The sequence below is a fragment of the Acomys russatus genome, chromosome 32, assembly GCF_903995435.1.
Source record: "Acomys russatus chromosome 32, mAcoRus1.1, whole genome shotgun sequence".
Taxonomy (NCBI): Eukaryota; Metazoa; Chordata; class Mammalia; order Rodentia; family Muridae; genus Acomys; species Acomys russatus.
The window spans coordinates 2,202,961-2,224,082 of NC_067168.1; the positions used below are offsets into that span (position 1 = coordinate 2,202,961).

At 40.9% G+C, this 21,122-nt stretch overlaps 1 protein-coding gene across 1 annotated transcript in view; it reads right to left on the reverse strand.

The window, feature by feature from the left end:
- Positions 1-21,122, reverse strand: part of Unc13c (unc-13 homolog C) — a 426,680-nt gene that overhangs the window by 134,340 nt on the left and 271,218 nt on the right. Inside the window, 2 exon segments of the mRNA XM_051140226.1 lie at positions 3,710-3,795; positions 14,155-14,288. Of these exon segments, the coding sequence (XP_050996183.1) occupies positions 3,710-3,795; positions 14,155-14,288 (220 nt within the window).

The following is a 21,122-nucleotide window of genomic DNA, read 5'->3' on the forward strand; positions in this document are numbered from 1 at the left end:
CAGCTTTCTGCGCCATGTGCCCTGACTCCTAACTCTTTGATTGCCTCCCAGTTTGCAATCCCACATGTGCTGCAATGGGGAAGGACCCTAGCTTTGTCTTCAGGTTTCTTTGTGTGATTTCTCTCACACAAATACATAAATTAGTTTCTACTGAATACAAGATGACAAATCCAATCCGGATGCAGCATAAAGCCCTGTTATATAACAGAAGATACATGACCAAAGTTATTCCCTATATTACTAAATACACCTTCCTGAGAATACTCACAAAGGGAAAACGGAAAATGGCAACAACTATTGAATTGTATGTTGTAAGTAGGTAGATTATATGACAAGCAAATTATATCTATTTTTGGAAAGTCAAATTAGCAAAAATTCTCACTTAGAGGATTCTTATTCCTGACAGGTACGAAAACCACAAGATGTTAGTTGATTGATGTTGGGCTACTTTTTGATGATAGAATCTCAGAATATAAGGTTACTGCTTTTGTACTGGGTATGAAATTACAAAGCTATAACTAATAAGCTTATGATTAAAGCTAAAGAAAATTTTACTTGCAGCACTTCTAATTTAATTGTTTCAAAGATGCTAAACTATCAAGTTTTATATTTTTGGATATATATTATATTTACTTGTCTAAAACTGATATTTTATGCTTCTTTTTTGGTTTTATTGAGATAGTATCTCACTATGTAGCTCTATCTGTAGACCAGGCTGGCCTCGAACTCAGAGATCCAACTGACTCTGTCTTCTGAGTGTTGAGGTTAAAGGTGTGAGCCCCCACACCTAGTTTGGTTCTTCTTTTTTAAGTAAAAATAATTGCTCAAGTTTCCCTCCCGTTGCTGTGGTAAAACATTCTGATCAAAAGCAACTGAGAGGAGGAAAGGATTTATTTGGCTTATATTTCTAGATCATGGTTCATAACTGAGGAAAGTCATGGCAGGATCTTGAAGCAGCAACCACAGGGGAACAGTGCTTGCTGGCTCATTCACAGGCTTACAATTCAACTAGTAATATATATATATATATATAAATAAAACCCAGGACCACAGGCCTAGAGATAGTGCTGCCCACAGTGGGCTAGAGCCCTTGTACCTCAATTTTCAATCAAGACAATCTTTCACAGATATGTCCTCAGGCCAACCTGATGGAGGTAATTCCTCTTAGAGGACTCTAGGGTGTGTCAAGTTGATAATGAAGGGTATACAGTAAGGTCAATGACCAACTAGATCTTAGTAAGTCTCTGTGCCTGCATGGGAACACACTGGCAGATGGTGCTACTTTGAAATGGATCTAAATCATCATTTCCTCTGGAGTGTGGGTAGAGTCAACTTTCCCTGATCCTTCGAGACAATGTGCTCTTCTGGTTGTGTAGGTAAGTGCAGGTAAACAAAACGATCAGCATTCCCCAAGACCGTGGATGGGCGTGTCCTTCATGGCTATTTTTATTATTCCATTGACTCAAGATGGCCTTAAGTAGTTACTGAGTAATTTCTATAGTTCATTATAGACCAAATAGATATACTACTGTGTTAGAGGAAGTCCCATAGAGGGTGTAACACTAGAAACACCTTGCATGGTTGTGTGAGACGGCTAGTAGGATAAGAGGCCCAGGCATGAGAGCAGCCATGATGGAGAAAGAGGAGGGCATGAAGGTCAATGCTGACCTTACTCGATTAACTTAAGTCACTAGACGAACTTTGTGCCAAGAGCTACAACAGAAAGCATGGAGAAGAAGCAGAGTCCGGTGGGGGAAGGGTGGGGACCTGAGAACTCTGCTGCTGACTCTAACAGTTTAGATGTCCAAAGGGAGCTCAAAGTGGGCAGGGAATGGGCCCATGGAAACCAACGCTGCCTGGGGCGTCTTAGTTGCTAGTAGACTGGTGGGTGACATATGGTTCTTTATGAGTGTTTTCAGACCCCAAAGAGTCAAACCAGAGTGTTGTAAAGCATGTGACTGGAGGTGGGAGAGGTAAGGGAGTTGAATGGGTCAGTCACATGTTATAAAAGAAAGACCTCACTTACACTAAGGAGCCCGTACCAGTGAGCAGTACTAATGTGATTTTAAAGGCTAAATAAAGCTCTCTAATTGTGGGTGGCAGGCTCTGGTTTACCAGAAAGCCAAATAGTAAGCTACCACATACCTCATTTGTCAAACAAGAAGAACATCCGAGTGATCTTTTTTTTTTAAAAATTTTTTATTAATTTATTCTTGTTACATCTCAATGGTTATCCCATCCCTTGTATCCTCCCATTCTTCCCTCCCTCCCATTTTCCTGTTATTCCCTTCCCCTATGAATGTTCCTGAGGGGGATTACCTCCCCCTGTATATGCTCATAGGGTATCAAGTCTCTTCTTGGTAACCTGCTGTCCTTCCTCTGAGTGCCACCAGGTCTCCCCCTCCAGGGGACATGGTCAAATGTGAGGCACCAGAGTACATGAGAAAGTCATATCCCACTCTCCACTCAACTGTGGAGAATGTTCTGACCATTGGCTAGATCTGGGTAGGGGTTTAAAGTTTACCGCTTGTATTGTCCTTGGCTGGTGCCTTAGTTTGAGCGGGACCCCTGGGCTAAGTGATCTTTTTGATGGCATTGAGTTTACATTTTAACAAAACTGAAAAGCAATGGGTCAAGGAGACAGACTCTGAGTTGGTCCTACCCCATCAGTCAGTCTTATAAAATGACTAAATACTCTTCTGAATAAGACAGGCGCTTTCCATTTCTCTTAGCAGGCCCTGTAAACTCATCCCCGCCAGGCTCTCTGCACTTATTTCTTGCACTGAATTTTCTTTTCTCAACTGTACCATGTGGTGACTCTTTTTCTGTTTTTGTCCTTTACTTGGGGATTTTTTTTTCTCCCATTTCTTATTCAGGTCTTTGTCAAGGAAATGTTCCTTGCTGATAGCTCCTTGGAAGTCATGGTGTTTCTACCTCAATTCTGACTTAGAAGTGTCCCCAGACCCCCATTGCTATCAGCTCTGCCCTCTCCATATGGCAACTGTCTGCCCACAGCAGTGCTTGTAATTCTCCTTCATAGTCTTGCTGAAGGAAAGGACTATGGCTAATGTCCTTTTGTACCACCTCACACTGAGCAGGATGGAAGTCAGTGTTTCCTGGCTCACTTTACACTTGCTGACTATATCTGAAGAAGGTTTTTTTTTTTTTTTTATAAGGCTTCATATTCAAAGATAACTGTAAGCGGTCCCATCTCAATTTATGTGTAGACATGATGTTCAAACAACATTTATAGACATAGTTAACTCGGTGTTTCTCTGGGTCTCCACTGTTTTATTTGAACTTGCTGAGAGTAGAGCTCCTAGTGAAACATCTTCTCATTGACTCTGTATGAGTGCTGGCTATTTTTCAGCCATATCTATCTACAAGTACTGTCCCCAAGTCTACAGAGACAAACGCCTGGAACAGGACTGTTCTCTCATCCTCAGATGTGGTTCACTTTGGGGAAAAAAAAATTCCCACAGACCATTCCTGTCCTTACACATCTCTACAGGTGGAACACATACGATGACATTGCAACTTGGGCTGTCTGGTGAAAAATGTCTTCTTCATAACTTTTAAATACTTCATGACCTTCATCTTCTACCATGTAGTAATATGCATTAGGACTAATCTACACACAATGATTCATAATTTCCTGTGCCAATGCTGTATACTTATCCTAGAAAATACAGATAATATTTGGACTTACCCTCTAGAGCATATTTCATATCAAGAGCAAAGAGAGACCACATAATTTCTGCACTTATTTTTCCCATGTTTAGTTCCTGAGGAAACCTAAAACAAAACATATCATTATTAGTGTATCAAAAATAATAACAACCCTGAAAATCCAAAAGCCTCATTTCTCCCATGATCATAGCTCTCATTCCATGACTCATATGCAGTCATGTATACTTTCACTTATACAATTTCCTTTTACTGACTTTAATAAGCTGTGGTGTTGGGCTCCATGCTGAAAAACAATAAAGAGTGGTGGGAAACAGACATCATTATATTGGCACCAAAGTAGCAGAGGCCAGAGATTCCCCTGGGATAGCTATGTAAAGTGTTTGGAGCAGGACAGCACCATCTGTCTTACCTAGTAATGCCTTCTGTGCATACATTCGGACTGTAGATCAAATGAACCCAAGCAACAGACACCGCCTAACACCAGAGAGACCTTCCTCACACAACACACTCACGATGCACATGTAGAGACACACACATGTCAAAGCATAGAGGCTTATGTTTTTAATCCAAATCTAGAAAGACTAATTCTGTATGTTAATTCTGTTGAAGCTGGGAAGCATTACCTAAGTACACATGACGCTGCTGTGACCTTGAGTAAGACAGCACATGTGCACATAGTCTCGTTACACTTTCTACACAAAGTATAGTATACTTCATCGATACCCGTGACTGAAAGACACACACCAGCTTGTCTCATAATATTCACTCATATTTTAAAATGTACATTTATAGGCTTATTTATGAAAACTTCAACTTAGAATACTTATAATGGAAAAGTAATAAACATACACATATATACATACACACAAACAAGTCCTCAGCCTTCAATATATCTTATCAATATAAAAAAATCATATATAAATTATTTTAAGAGGCTTCATTTGTGCACAGATGTTGATATCACTGTTTTTGTTATATTAATTTTTATGTTCCACACAGGCAGAGGTAAAATTACAAATGATATGAATGTTTTGGGCTCATGGGGGAGAAAATGAATAATTATATTTAATTTATTTTATTTTTTTGAATCAAAACTAAAGTAAGAGCATATCAGGTCATAGTGTCTGGAAAAAAGGACAAAAAATAAACTTACACATTAATATATCTCATATGCACCACTTTAAGCATCTCCAACAAAACTGAATTCAATAGCTTTTAAAGATTTATTTTTATTTTGTATCTGTGCATTTCTATATGTGTGCATGTACATGTGTACTCAGGTGCCCACAGAGGCCAGACGAGGATGCTAGATCTCCCTGGAGCTGAAGTTACAACAGTCATGAGCCGCCTGATGTGGGTCTTGGTAATCAAGCTCAGGCCCTCTGCAAGAGCAGCAAGTGCTCCTAACCATGGCACATCTCTCCTGCACCCACAAAATTCAATCTTACAATACACCTAAGACAATTAGATCACTATCCAAAAGGTTTGTTGTTAAAGGGCAATGTTAGTTCAACCTTCACAACCTAAACCATGTAATTTACTAAGCAATGGATTTAATTAAAAAAAAATTTATGGTCACTGCATTAGATGCAGGAAACATATGTGGCAAACTCCAACATGTATTCACGCATAGCAAACAATTTCTGAAAGCTAAAATTGAAGTGAATTTCATTCATCTTATAAAAATCTATAAACATATGGTCACACAAGTCTATAACTTTAGTACCTGAGGGCAGAGACAGAAGAAATATGAGCTGGACAGCAGCCTGGCCCACAAGCCAAGTTCAAGGCCAACCTGGTCTAAAGAGAAACATGCTATCTCAAGCCACCACAACAACAAAACCCCAAGACCTCGTGCTTAATGCTCACACAGTCCGGTCAGGATCAAGTCAATGGCATTTATTCTCAGCTTCCCTATTAAACATCACTGAAGTTCTGAAAATCTGCATAAGATGCAGGAGAAAGAAAAAAGACTGGCGGGGAGGGGAGAAGGCTGTCTGTAAAGGTTGACACTATGACTCTCTGCATAAAGAATGCTCAGCATGTGACCGAAACGCTACTTGGCCACTTGGTGAGGTGGCATGGGCTATAATCCTGGTCCTGGGAAGGCTGAGGAAGGAAGACTGCAAGTCTGGACCAGGCTGGTCTAATATAGTAAGACCCTGTCTCAAAACTAAGCACAATGCCCCAAACAAAATAAAAACAACTCAAATTTTTTTTACATTGAAAGAGCCTAGCCAATACTCTAAAAAGCCACCATAAGAAAGGCCCCAGATCATAAAAACATGTATTTGTGTATAGTAGGGATATGCCATTGGAAATCTAAATTAGAATAACAGCATTATTTACAATAGCAATGAGAACGGTTAAGTACCCAGGTATAAATTTAGGAGTATGTACATAATATCCATGCAGTGAAAAATACAGAATATTGAGAAGACCCTAAAGGACTTGGCGTCAGGCCTTTTCATTCTGCTTTCCCCTCCTGTGAGGACATGGCGTGTAGAAACACAATTACAATTAATATGAACACACTGTGGCCACAAGCATAAATTGGTGAATAAGAGCTTAGATACAGACCACCCTGTTCTGGCCATTCACGGCTTAGCTGGAGAAAAAAGATGGGTTGTACCTATGTGAGAAGGAAGAAGCTAGGCATAGTCTCTGGAGGCTGCAGAGTTCATAGGAAAGACCCCACAGGTGACTTCAGAAATATTGCCTTTAATCTAGAAGCTTGAATCAGAACTCTTCAAAACACAGACTCCAGAAATCAACCATGACTTCGAGTGGTTTTCACAGCTGTATGCAAACTGTCAAGGCTCCCTTCCAATCTTAAAAAAAATGACTTAAGGGAGCTGATGGACATGATTGAATATTCAACCTGGAAAATGCCAGTGCAAATGAAATCACCATTTAAAATAGAGCTACATTGGAAAAATACACACAGTCTATATAATAAAAAAACTGGCATTATCAATATGAAGTGTTCTGAATCAACCGGTTAGAGAAAGAGGCTGATGAGCACATAACTTAAGAAAAAGAAAAAAAAAGAAAAAAAAAAAAAAAAAAAAAAGAAAACAAACAAATAACCCTAGGCTGGAGTGATGGCTCAGCAACTAAAAGCAAGCATTGCTCTTGAGGGGGACCAGCGTCCAGCTCCCAGCACCTGCATCAAGTGACTGACAACCACTTGTACCTCCAGCTCCAGAGAATGCAACTCCCTCTTCTGGCTCCTGTGAGTACTGCACTCACATGTACACCTGCCCTCCCAAGCCCCAGACATACACACATAAAAATAAAATATATTAAAAAAAACCCCCACAAACCTGAAAAATACAGGAAAAGAAATGCGTACTCTATTAACATTTCAAGACCTTTGAATTAATGCACTTGTGAAATACGTTGTTTCAGGTCACAAGTTGTGACAAACTTGTAATAAACTGTAATCACGCCATCGTAGCTGCCTTCCGTTTCCGTGAAGGGCTTTGCTTCTTACAGGTCAGACAGGGACCTGCACCCATCTCTGCTCTGCACACTGGACTCCTGCGTACTGGCTCCATCTCCCCCACATTGTGTGGTACAGTGGAGTAATAAGCAGATATTAAGGAGAGGACCAACTGCTGCTGGTAATGTTTTAACTGTGTAATTACATGTTTTCCTCTTGACACAGGCTTCAATTTACCTAGCATTGTTTTAGGATATTATCTTCAGGCTTCAGAACTTCTGAGAGTAACACCTTTACTCTCACAACTTTTGTCAAGAATTGTGAAAATCTTTCTTTCAGACTTGGGCCATGCAATACCCAAATGTGACACCTTGCTATATTGAATATTTTTTTCAAATGCATGTATGTATATGTGTGAGTGCCTGTGGAGGCTTAAAAAGGGTGTTGAGGGCTGGAGAGATGGCTCAGTGGTTAAGCGCACTGCCTGCTCTTCCAGGGGTCCTGAGTTCAATTCCCAGCAAGCACATGGTGGCTCACAACCATCTATGATGTGATCTGATGCCCTCTTCTGCAGATAAAGCACTCGTATACAATAAATAAAATAAATAAATCTTCAAAAAAAGAGGTCTTGCTTTTTGTAAAAAGGGGGGTGTTGAATCCTCTGGAGCTGGAGTTACAGGCAGCTGTGAGCCATCAGAAATGGGTGCTGAGAATGGAACCTCACTTCTCTAGAAGAGCAGGGAGTGTTCTAAACCACTGAGCTACCTCTTCCATCCTCCTACCAGGTATTTTCAGTCAAAGTACTTTGGAAAATGTCTCACATGAGAAGGCCTTTCTCTGTTCTGAGAGAGGTCAGAGGACCTTTGCATAGCAGGTGAGAGGTGCTGTGTCAACACTCAGAGAGAAACGTTCGTTTCTTGGGGGACACATGGGCCAGGAGGAAGACTTACAGTGCTCCCAGGCAGCTGTGCTCTCACTTTGCTGATATGACGTGATACTGATTTCCCTGTGATGCTGTTTTTCATCTGTACCCTGGGAACACCCAGGTCTAACCATTGCACTGCCCACTCCTGAGACTGCATCCATGCCCCGTAAGATGGACCGTAGCTCCATGTATGCACTTCTCTCTTGGTCACTCAGAGGAGCACAAGAGACAGGTCCTTCCATGCTTCTCCCCTGGCATCTCTCTGCCACAAAGTACCGCTATGTCTATATGTGTCCATTTTCTTGAATATACCCAAAGAACCCTTAACAGCAAAAGTGTAGCCCGTGATACATATAAGCTTAGTGTGTCCAACATGAGCTTGTTGTTTTTTCTTACTTGCAAAGAAAAGGAAGGAAAACGTGTAATAACGAGCAAAAAGAAAATAGGTGAAAAAAGACAACCATTCTTCCCAAGAAGAGAGCCACTCGACCTTCCTTATGGGTTTTGGTCACGGCTTTGTTCTCTTGGATAAACTTTTAGGTTTCAATTATTAGTATTAAAGATGTGTTTTTATTATTTTTAATCATGTGTATATGTTGTCTCTGTGAGGATAGGAACACACGAGTCCAGTGCCTCATGAGGCTTGAAGAGGGCATCAATTCTGGAGTTACAGGCACTTATAAACCCCCAAACACGGATGCTGGGAACCTAACTTGGGCGCTTTAGAACAGTGGCAAGTACTCTTAGCTAGCGAGCCATCTCTCCAGGCTCGGGTTCAGGTTTTGCAGAGGTCATAAAGCAGTTACATGCCCATGATACTTCTTTTTGAATTGTTTTCTTCATAGACTTTGGAAATAACTCTGTCTACATGTATACCTGGAAGTTAGTAGAGGGCATTAGATCACATTATGGATGGTTGTGAGCCATTATGTGGGTGCTGGGAATCGAACTGAGGACCTCTGGAAGAACAGCCAGTGCTCTTAACCACTGAGCCATCTCTCCAGCTCATGAGGAATATTTTCAAAGCAGAACTTCTGCTTCTGACAAACTTCACAGTTGATTATTTCTGTCTTTAGTTTGGGATAGTGATGGAATCTATGAATTTCTAGTTTAACATTCTGGCTATTTTTTTTATCAAACAATAGCAGTAAAATCCTGGGTTAAATCTGAGTGTGACCAAAAAGGGCAGAGATTTGACTTCTCCTCTGCTGCTAAGTAATTTACCCAGTAGAGTAATTATTGGTCTCTTTAAACTCATTGCCTCATCTGTCAAGTGGGAGTGATAACAACTGTGTAACACGTGAGCTTCTCTTGGACCACTGTGAGGGTTAAGTGAGACTTTTAACCTAAATGTTTCATAACTCACTTGTTCATCCTAAGTAGTCAGCTAACGCTTGCTGCTGTTGGTAATAAAATCCTAACCATAAACAAGACACGAAGGAAAATATTCATTATTTATTAATTTTTAAATTTGGGGAATATAATTATCACAGAAAGTCAACTGAAGTTATTTTAGCTTGTCTTAGAATTCAGGGGAAAAAGATGATAATAAAATTAATGGCAATAAATTGAATTGCGGAAGAAATTTTTACGTACTCAGAGAAGTAAACAGACTTTAAGACTTCAGAACTCCCAGTGGACACATCAACCATTCATATTCTAATTAGAAATAGTTCCAAAACAGGACTGAACGAGGGGTATCAACTCCCCACACACTTCCTGACTTTGAGGGCTGGCGTTAATAGTTAAATTGATACAACCTATTATCCCCTCGGAGGAGAGTATAAGTGAGGGACCATTTACAATGGCTTGGATTGTAGGCATTCCATGAGCGACTGTTTTAACTGGGAAGACCCAGTCTAGTATGGGAGGCACCATTTCCTAGGCAGGGGGTCCTGAGCTGTTTAACATCATTAGAGAAATTGAGCTGAGAAAGAGAGCATGCACCCATTCAAATCTCTCTGCTCTTGATGCTCTTTTTGATGCTCTTTGAAGTCCCAGCCACCTTGACTTCTTGCCTACCAAGAGTACACCCTGGAATTATAAGGTGATACAAACCCTTTTCTTCACTCAGCTGCCCCCTGCCAGGGCATTTTATCAAAGCAACAGAAGTCGAGCCAGTCACCAATGTCACCACGTAGAAGCTATTATGTAGATATTTAAAAGTTAAACCTAAACTTATATGGTACATAAATATTTATAGTCCATCATATGTACATATATACACGTATGCTTAAAAGTGACTTTTCTTAGACTAGCCTGATGATTCCTATATACAAATTAAATTCTCCCATGTGAAGGACACTTCTTTTGCATTTTCAGTGACGCCTCAGTTTTAATTTAATTGATAATTTATAATAGGGTTGTTTAATGAAGGAAATAATCCATTCCTCTATTACAGAATGGCTCCTCTTTTTAATTTGTAGCAATTAATACAGAGTATAAATGTTTTAAACATTGAATCTTAGGAGACACAACAATTTAATAAACCAATTTGTTATCTTGCAAATATCCTAGTGAAATCAAGAAAACATGATCTGCCACATTTGGTAATTTAGATTCATTAGTCAGAGCAGATAAAATGAAAAGCCATCAAGTGTAGAGTTCTGCGAGGAGGGGCAGAGTGTGTCTGAAGGAAGATTTGCTCGTTAAGAAGGAGCAGATGATGCTCTAGGTACCTGGTGGTCATGCACGTAAGCTGAAGCTTTTACCATCAGCTGGCATGTAGTTACCATCAGAGAGTCACGTGGTTTTCTTCATAATGCAAGTGAAAGAGAACTATAAAAAAACCAAAGCCACTGAAACAGAGTCAAAGACACAATGACCTATAATGACCATATATAATGTATAGACCTAATTTGAAGCCTGACTGAAACAAGCCATACCAAAAAATAAAAGTAAAAAAAAAAAAAAAAAATACATAAATAAATTTTAAAAAAGGAAGGAAGGAAGAAAGAACGTACATTGCATAAGACAATCAGGAGACTGCAGGTCAAGACTTGGGTGCTGATGCTGTTCCTGCCCGTGATGTGCAACTGTGGTGGGCCCCAAACTACCATGACTTCTAGATGTTGGTATGACATACAGAGAAATGAAATCATATAGTGTCTGGGGTGAGCTTAAGGTGACCCAGCCAGAAAACGAATACTTAAGAGCATATAAGAAAAAAAATGTAACAAAATTTAATGAGTACTAAACTGAAGTGATGGAGACGTGTTCTGTTGTGTCGTTATCTGTACTTTTTAATACCATGAACATCTTCATAATAATTTTTAAATGTAACAAAAATAATTTATCAAAGCTATATGTGAACACAGAGTTCAGTAGCTTTGGCACAGTGAACGTGATTCTCAGAAGAGAGCAACACATGAACTCTGGGTCAGAGCAGCTAATACTCAGTGGTCCCCACCAGGGCAAATGTGATTTAAAAATAATATATGATTTAAAAATAATATACTGGGTCATCCTTCACTCTGAAAAATTAAAGGATCATACTACATTTTTATAAACATATATACATAACATAAATAGCAAATGTTTTAAAGTTTGATTCATTTCTGAGACTGGATATTATCCGTTAACACAGTCTTAATGCAGAACAAAATTAAATTAGATTTTCAATGCATATATGCTCTGGTGTGTGTGTGTGTGTGTGTGTGTGTGTGTGTGTGTGTGTGTGTGTATTCTTTGCTTTCTTTTTGTTGCTCTGATAAAATACCTTGGTCAAAAGCCACTTGTGGAGTAGAGGGGTTTGCTGGGCTTACATGTCAGGATTGTAGTTCAGCACTGAGGGAAACCAAGGCAGGAACTGAAGTAGAAGCCATGGAAAAATGCTCTTTGCTACCTTGCTTTCCATTGCTGGCTCGGCCTGCTTTCTTACACAATTGAGGACCACTTGCCCAGGGCTGGTACCACCTACAGTGAGATGGGCCCTCCTACATCAATAATTAATCAAGGAAACACCCCGCAGACTTGCCTATAGGCCAGTGTGATGGAGACATTTTCTCAGCTGAGGTTTCTTCTTCCAAGATGACTCAGCTTATATCAAATTAGCAACAAATGTAACCAGCACAGAAGCTAAACGGAGGAGCCACAGTGAGGGCGTGCTAACAGGAGAGAATTAAGGGGCCAGTTCTCTACAGTTGGACATTTTCCAAATCTTCTGGCATTACAAAGAAAAAGATGAGAACAAGGGATAGATTTGGAGAACAAAGAAGAAACAGCAAAAAGGGACAGTAGATACTCTAGCTATTGCGTGTGAAAGACTTTGTTTAGAAATAGGAGGAATCCGAGGCATGAAAGAGATGGTCAACTTATAGATATTAAGGTCCTGTTATTAAGGCATCACACACTTCAGTTGTGGAACACAGAGAAATAAATCTTGAACTGACCAGGAAACTCCCTGCTAGCCAGTTTTTATAATGCTGGGAGGTCATATCCAACACTGCTATGATATTGACCTTCTAGGCAAGATATGCCCCTAGCGCAATAGTGGCAACATTCTCTTGAGTGTTCCACAGGAGGGATTTCATGCCTGCTTTTATAAACATGGTTAAAACCCGTGACTAGGAAAGGCACAGGCCCTAGGAGAAAATCTATTATTTTTCTACATGTTCATGTTGTCAACTGCCTTTTAAATACTTGTCTTCATATCTGTACACTGTGATGCCCCCAGCCTTGGTCAGAGAAGCTTCTTGCTGCAAGGGGTAGTGGTTAGAGCAGAGGTGCTTCCCAGTTCCAAGTGGTGAGAACGCCACTGTGAGGGGTTACCTGGAGTTGGGACATTTATAGGAGCCACAAGCTGCAAGGCTAATGGATCCTGGAAGAGGGGCCAGGAAGATTAAGAGCTGGAGGATGGGGAGGGATGCTTTGAAATGCTATCTTGTTGACATGCCATGACTTTTGTACCCATGACCTCATGGCAGCACTGGTTACCTTGCACAAGGCCTGTGTAAGACCAAAGCAGCTAAAAATTCCAGCATGGAGAGGAAAGGAGTTCCCAAAGCCCCATGGCTAGCCAAGGAACTACCACAGCAGTTGATAGCTGTACTGGTGGGGGAAGGGGTAGCGGGGGGAGGGGTAGCAGGAGGCAGGGGGTATGCTTTCTTTAAGAATATGTCCACTGGTGGTTTCTTCCTCAAGCCCTAGTTGGGGTTTAAAGTTTACCGCCTGTATTGTCCTTGGCTGGTGCCTTAGTTTGAGTGGGACCCCTGGGCCCAAATCTGCCTATCATAATGTTCTACTTGTAGGTTTTTAGGACCCTCTGGATCCTTCTACTTTGCCATTCTCCCATGCTTCTCTCATCTAGAGTACCAATAGGATGTCCTCCTCTCTGTCCCAGTTTCCTGGTAAGTAAAGGCTTTCGTGGAACATGCCCCTTGGGCTAGTATGCAGATATAAGTGAGTATATACAATTTAAGTCTTTTTAAAAATAAAAATTTAATAGATGGGTAGCTAAGAGACAAAATAAAAAAAAAAAAAGGGGGGGTGATACTTGAATATTGAATACTTTAGTTTTCTTGTACTTGAAATTATAATTGAACTTAACATAAAATATGATTCAGACTGTCTTGGTTAGTAAAAACAATTAAAGATAACAAACCCAGATCTCCACAGTAAGTCTGGATCTGTGCCATTGTTAAGATGATAAAAAGGAAGACACAAGAACTCTTCTGCATTAAACAAAATAAAAGTCAAGTCCTAGGAAATATATAACTCCGCAGACAAACAACTATACTTTTTTTTTTAAGTTGTATTAATTTATTCAGCTTACAACTCAATTGTTTTTTTTATTGTGAATTATATATATATATATATATATTTTATTAATTTATTCTTGTTACATCTCAATGTTTATCCCATCCCTTGTATCCTCCCATTTCTCGCCCCCCACCCCCATTTTCCCATTATTCCCCTCCCCTATGACTGTTTTTGAAGTTTAAATAAAAATGCTTATTATCACTGATAAGAGTATTTCTATGGTTTGATTAAAAAAACTTTCACTATCACTAGAATACAGATAATATGTAAAATTAGGTAATACATTTTAAATGTTAGAATGAACGCTGTCAACATCTACAGCCAGTGTACTTACTGATTGAGAACAGGGGTGTAGGCGGTTTTATCCTCATCAATAATAGTGACCATCAGGGTAATCAGCTGTGGCCAGAAGTCCAGGTTCTTGGTAGTTGGTCCTTGGTCTTCCCGAGGGACATCCTGCTTCTTGCTCTGTTCACAAGGTAAGCAACAGGGGAAAGAGGTTAAACAGGGAGGCTTCAGTTCCACATGCTGTTCTGTCCACAAGACGATCAGAGAAACAGTTCTGAAAACATGTGCAGGTCATGTGAGGAGCAAGCGATGGTGCTCATGTCGCCGCTCTTCATTGAGGAGGAGGAAGCCAGCAGCCAGCCTCTTCTTCCTAACCTCATAGTTGTTTAGTGTCTAGCTTCCAAGAGTTTCAGACACTTGGGCATCTAAGATCCTCATGAAGACCAAGGTGGGCAGTGTATTGGCTAGGAAAAAGAAGAGCACTTATCCTAGCCTCCATTTAGCCCGGACTGAAGACGTCTCAAGTGCCCTTCTATTTGGCTCTGGGAGGTAATTCCTCCCTCTGAAGGCTACAAGCCCATCACCTTAGAAATGATTATGGAAACTATTCCTTCTAATATGACTTCTCTCATGGATAGATATCAAAGCTTGTGTGTATTAAGGTGTGTGTGGGTGAGATGGGGGACACGGGTGGAGAGTAGAAGAGAGAGGGGGGAGGGAAGGAGAGAAAGGGGGAAGGGAGGAAGGAAGAGAGAAGGAGAGAGAAAGGAGAGAGTGAGGGGAGGAGGGAGGAAAAAGAGAGGGAGGGAGGGAGGGAGGGTCAAGAGAGGGCAGAGAGATAGGGGAAGGTAGGGAAGAGGAAGAGAGGGAAAGAGAGAAGAGAGGAGAGAGAGGGAGTGAGATATTTATCAAGCCTAAATATTTTGTTCAAAGGCATGATGGTATTAGGTTTAAGAAACTCAAGGCTACCTGGTTACAAAACCACCATGAAAAACCCTACAGTTAAACCTGCTACGTGCTTTGTCTGTAATCCGAATCCTTCCCACAACTTTATCTGATTACCTTCATTTTTGAAATCTACCCTTTTCTGCTTTTGCTTAAACTACTTTTATTTAAGTCTTTTTTTAATTCAAAATTCTTTAAATTTTTTTTATTTAATTAATTTATTCAGATTACATCTCAATTGTTATCCCATCACTTGTATCTTCCTGTTTCTCCTTCCCTCCCACTTTCACCCTATAACCCTCCCCTAGGTCTATGACCGGGGGGGGGGGATCTCCTCCCCCACTTTATGGTCATAGGCTATCAAGTCTCATCTTGGTAGCCTGCTTATTCTTTCTTTGAGTGCCACTAAGTCTCCACACCAAGGGGAGGTCATCAAACATGGGGCACCAGAGTTCATGTCAAGAGTTAGTCCTCACTCTCCACATAACTGTGGAGAATGTCCTGTCTATTGGCTAGATCAGAGTAGAGGTTCAATGTTTACTATTGTATTATCCTTGGTTAGTGCAATAGTTTGAGCAGACCCTCCCCCCCCGGGCCCTGATCCACCCGTTACGATGTTCTTCTTGTAGGTTTCTAAGACCCTCTGGGTCCTTCTATTTCCCTATCTCCTATATTTCTCTTACCTAGAGTCCCAGTGGGATGTCCTCACATCTATCCTAATCCCCTGGTAAGTGAAGACTTTCATAGGACACACCTTTTGGGATAGTGCCCAATTATAAGTGAGTATATACCATGTGAGTCTTTCTGCTTCTGGGTTAACTCACTCAGTATGATTGTTTCTAGTTCCATCCATTTGTCCACAAATTTCGGGATTTCCTTGTTTTTAATAGCTGAGTAGTATTCCATAGTGTAAATGTACTACAGCTTCGTTTTCCATTTTTCAACTGAGGGACATTTAGGCTGCTTCCAGGTTCTGGCTATTATGAATAAGGCTGCTATGAACATGGTTGAGTGTATGTCCTTGTTGTGTGGTGGAGCATTTTCTGGGTATATTCCAAGGAGTGGAATAGCTGGGTCTTGAGGAAGCCCTATTCCCATTTTTCTGAGAAAGCGCTAGATTCAGGGTCACCTCTAGAAGGCAGAACATGGCCTGAGATGGTCTGAACTCACTTTGAGGTTAAGGTATATACAAGTGATGGCAAATGTTTTATAGGTAAACTAATTTTCAATATATACAATTCTTTTCAACAAGCAGGAAAGTTACCCTCATTTATTTTACTGGATATCTTTCTTAGAGTGCCTATTTTACATTTACTTGTTAAATTTCGACAAAAAAAAAATGTACAGGGAAACAATTTCGACTCAAAAATACAAGACAGATAGACATATGAAATCTATGACTACTTTTTCTGTCATGTTGCTGTGTCCAGAATATCTGGAAACCTGTTTGTGGCTCAAGAAAACTCTAATGGAAATTGTGCATTGGATGTGACATGGGCTCAGCTCAGTCTATTCTGTATTTATCACTATGTTTTCTGTTGGGACCAGAAGTTTAGCCATCCTGTGCTAAATGGCTATGTGTGTTTATATTTTAATGTTTACCAAGGCATACATGTTAGCTATGTTTCGCTGAGTCATCTCCTGATCACCATTCTCACTGATGTGAAGATACAGCCCCCCACGTACACTTAGCTTGGTAACAGGAAGGGAGAACAGAGGAACCCATGGATACGGATCATCTTTAGGTAAAGCAAAGCTATTGTGTCTCCAAACACAACATACAGAATTTGTGTGCGCAAGTGTGGGTGAGTCCTGCGAAGGGGACAGTGAAGTACCCAAGCTCAAGACAGCTAAGCAACAGCGAAGCTTAACAATTTAGCAGAGTGAAAGGCTTTGATAACAAGTTATACCTATTCTGAGAATCTGAAAGATCAGGACAACAAAGGGAATAAAATAATACAGAGTAAACCCGGATATTTGAAAAAAAAAAAAGTTTCAATATGCAAAAAAAAAAAAAAAAAAAAAAAAACATAGGAAGAGAAATCAATATAAAACCAGTCACTATATAGCTGTTTCATAATCTGTTTGCAACTTCTCCTCCTCCTGATATGGTTGTTTAACTCCCAAGATAAATAAATCTTAGTTCGAGCACTTTGCTGGTTAAAAATAGGAACTCTGTAATTGGCTTAAGAAATAGGGCAAGAAGTTTCAGACACTTGGGCATCTAAGAGCCCCATGAAGACCAAGGTGGGCAATTTATTGGCTAGGAAAAAAGGAGAGCATTTATCCTAGTCTCCATTTAGCCCAGACTGAAGACGTCTCAAGTGTCCTTCTGTCTCCAAGGCAACCCGTGATGGTGCTGACATCTATGCAGGCAGCCTTCTTGACTTTCTCTTGCAAGCGTGCTGACTTTCCCTCTCTGTCCATTATCTTTTCTGTCTCCAAATGCTGCACAAGAGGGCTATCTTCTCAACTCATTTCAAGTGAAAATAAAACACTTGTCAGCCTTGAAGATGGAATATGCACTGACGAGACCTCATACAACAGAACTCTGACCCATGGTCTGTGGCGATAACTCCAGACAGCCAAACTGCAGCCTCTGTGGCAACTGACCAGGCTAGTTAAACTTTGGTCAGTGGCTGAAGATCCTTGGAAAGACTTCCCTTGTTCCCAAGTCAAGACCAAACAGTGAAAGCCACATACGCTCTTCAAGTCAGCCACAGGGACAGCCTACTTCTCCCAGCCCATTGTCAGCCTCAGTGTCCCTCCGCTAATGCTTTAGTCATCAACACAGGGCGTTCTCCACTTTCCTGCTTGCTTTTGAGTATGCCTAAAACATGGAGACTGTGGCTGATGTACTGAATTTCAAACCAATGTTTTCATTTGCAAGGTCTTCAACTATTTCCAAATATGAAAGGCTTATATTACCTACAGTCTAACAATATGGGAACCGGGAGCTAGCATAATATCAGCTTCCTGTTCTTGTCTGGAAACAAAACAAAAATCACACAGGTAACACATGAAAATGTACAGCCTTCCTTGGTCCTTCTTAGTTTTAGCTTAAATCCTAGTTATATGGTTTATAGATACAACGACAATTTCTGCATACTGAAAATACCAGGCTAACTTTTCTGAGTTTCGTATCTTGAGTAAGTAAATATTTCAGTAAGCAAAGTTATTGGCGCCTGTGTGAAATCCCCGCACCTCTTCTAAGTTCTTGACTGTCGTTGGCATTGGGCACTCATCAGCAATTTGAGAGTTATAAGCACAGCCAGGGCTGCTAGTTCATTTCCATTTGGGTTTTTCTCCCGGTTTTAGAGTGTCCCTACTCGTCCCCACTTAACATCCACACCCTGTTGTGCCAGAGCCCTACTACGTGACTAGTCTGCATTTTCTGTATTGCCACGAGCTTTTCCTTTGCTTTTCCCACTAATGCTGATTTAATTGTGCTCAGCTTTGAGGAGCACAAGAAACTGGATCAGGACTGTATGGGAAGAAGATCCAGGCCATCCCAGGTTCCACTCCGTGGCTCTTCATGGACTTCCCGCTCTGTTCACCCAAACACAGTGGGACAACACAGCTGTGTCTACCATGGCATTAAGATCACTCATCTTGGGACCCCCTAAAAGACTAATAATGTCTTAATTACACTTAAGCAAAACGACCTGAATTTCTGCTTTCAGTTTGAAGAGGTGACTGCAGCTGACACAGGAGGATAGAAGTGCCCCCATGGAGGCTTCTGCCAGGGCCAGAAAGGCATGAGCAGAAGGGAATCGCTGAGGTGTTTTAACCTGATGGCCAGTCCCTTGGTCACCAGAGCAGAGAAGGGTAGGGGCCACTCTGGGTCAGCTCAGAGTCAGAGTAGAATCCAGACTCCTGCATTTTAAGTGAAACTATGGAGACTTTCCACAAACACCACAAAAGAGGAAAAGATGCCAAAGCTAAAATCAATGTAGAACCCGAAGCAGATTTTGTCCTCGCTTCTCAGTGCTGCCCAGCAGCTCTTGGCTGATCCCACAGGACCGAACCTTTCCTTTGCTCTCTACCACACGTCAGTCCTGGAAATATCCACACAGACAACATCTACTGTTACTTCTGTGCTATTCACAATGGTTCATCAGGGGTCATGTAAGGTCAGAAAAGCTAGAAAACCAGACTGTGAATTCAGTGTTTAGAAGAGACCCTGTTATCACTCTTCTTCCCATGAAGTTGTCCTAGTTTGTTTACTGGCCCACAAGGAGTCATACTACAGCGTTTCCTAATAGAACGACTGAGAATTTGGAGAGCAGTTGATAAACAGGAGTACCAGTGTTTCTCCATTATTTAGAGAATTATTTTTGACTTTCTGTAACCAAACCCACATAGATAGGACTTAACAGAGCTAATAGTGTGTCACCCCGTACAAATTGGGAAAATATTTTAGGCCAGTGTAGGCATTAATTTTTAAACAAAGCCAACTCAACATGGTACACTTTTTTTTTCAAAGTTGATAGTACAGCTAAAATTTTCAAAAAGTCAAATTATATATACACACACATATATATGTATATATATGCATACATTTACATATATGTATATATATGCATACATTTACATATATATGTATATATTACACTAGTAGCCTCAGTATGTTGTTCACCAATAGCAAAACTGCTCTTCCCCATTCTGCAGTCATATGAACAAAATTCTAGAGACACTGAACATGAAAATCCCAGAAAATAGCAGCTTTGCTCTCGTTGTGGTACCCAGCATCAGTTTTTGTTCTTTTCTCACTCATCATCTGGAGAGAGAGCATCCTGAGTACATTAGTAAAATAGCTCTCAGCGGTGCTGCTTAAGGAACGTCTCCCTGTGTTACCTTAAAACTCCAAAAGCAGGACCTTACTTGAAGGCTGTCTGGTTGCCCTTGGCTTCTCTTTTTGCCTTCGGCATGATCAGCACATCTCTTCCTTAAATCACTCTCGGCGTCTTCACCTTTGATCTACCTACTTCAAAGGTTCTGTTGCTGTTAATCTTTGATGCCACTGTCAAGGCTGCTTTCCTCCTCGCCTAGATTTTATGGGCATGTGGTAAGTTACTTAAACTCTACCCATTAATGGGAGAGAGGTGGGCATCTGTGCTTAATGAAGTGGGAGGCCTGGGCTCCCTTAACTAGGCAGGTCTCCATCATATGTTTGGGAAGCCCTTAGCATTCTGTGGGAGAAATCTCAGTTTTTCTCTACCATAGACAAAGCAGTAGCCTCCTAGCCTTCTGGGACAGCTAGGATAGAGTTAACATTCTGAATTTCCCGGTCTGTGTCAAAGATGAATTTTAACATCCAACACTAGACATGTTTTTGGGAAGCTATGAGTTAGATCCTGGGCAGAAACATCTTGAGTCATAAAACAAACCTACATTAGAAACTGCTGTTGGCCAATGCTTTTCTAAGCCCGAAGCACTGGCTGGCTACATCTCAATCACCTGGATGCATGCTGAAATACAGTGGCTCTTCCAGCCCTTGAGGCAGGCCTATTAAACCAGAGTAACTGAAACTACTGCAAGGAACGTGGGGCTATATACACGCCACTGTTCTTATGAAGTCTTCACACTTTTTTCAAGCAAAGAAGAGCCCACCAGTAGCCCACTGTAGAGTCAGTCAAAAAGAGCCCTCATCTCAAAGACAAGGGGGGGCGGTGTGTTGCCATTTCTGCAGAATGCCACAGCCCACCAGACATTCGTTACCTTTTGCATTCTGTCATGACAACAAAAGTCTTTGATTTCGCCCTTATACCTGGAGAGGTTCCAGATACATACAAGCCCCGGTTGTAGGAGTTAGTAGCAGAACACCTTGCTGACTATTGATGTAGCAAATACACAGCTCCCTGCATGCTACAATGTTACACCATTGAATAAAATGTTATTCTTCAGATTAATACTCACTAGGAACAACCATTGACATTCGCAAATTGCTCAGTGCTACTGACTGAGAGCAACAAAATGACCACATAGGGGCTGTCGATAGGCTCAGTGATTAAGAGGACTGGCTGCTTGTGCCCGCTGACAAACGTCTGTTCCAGGGAATCCAATGGC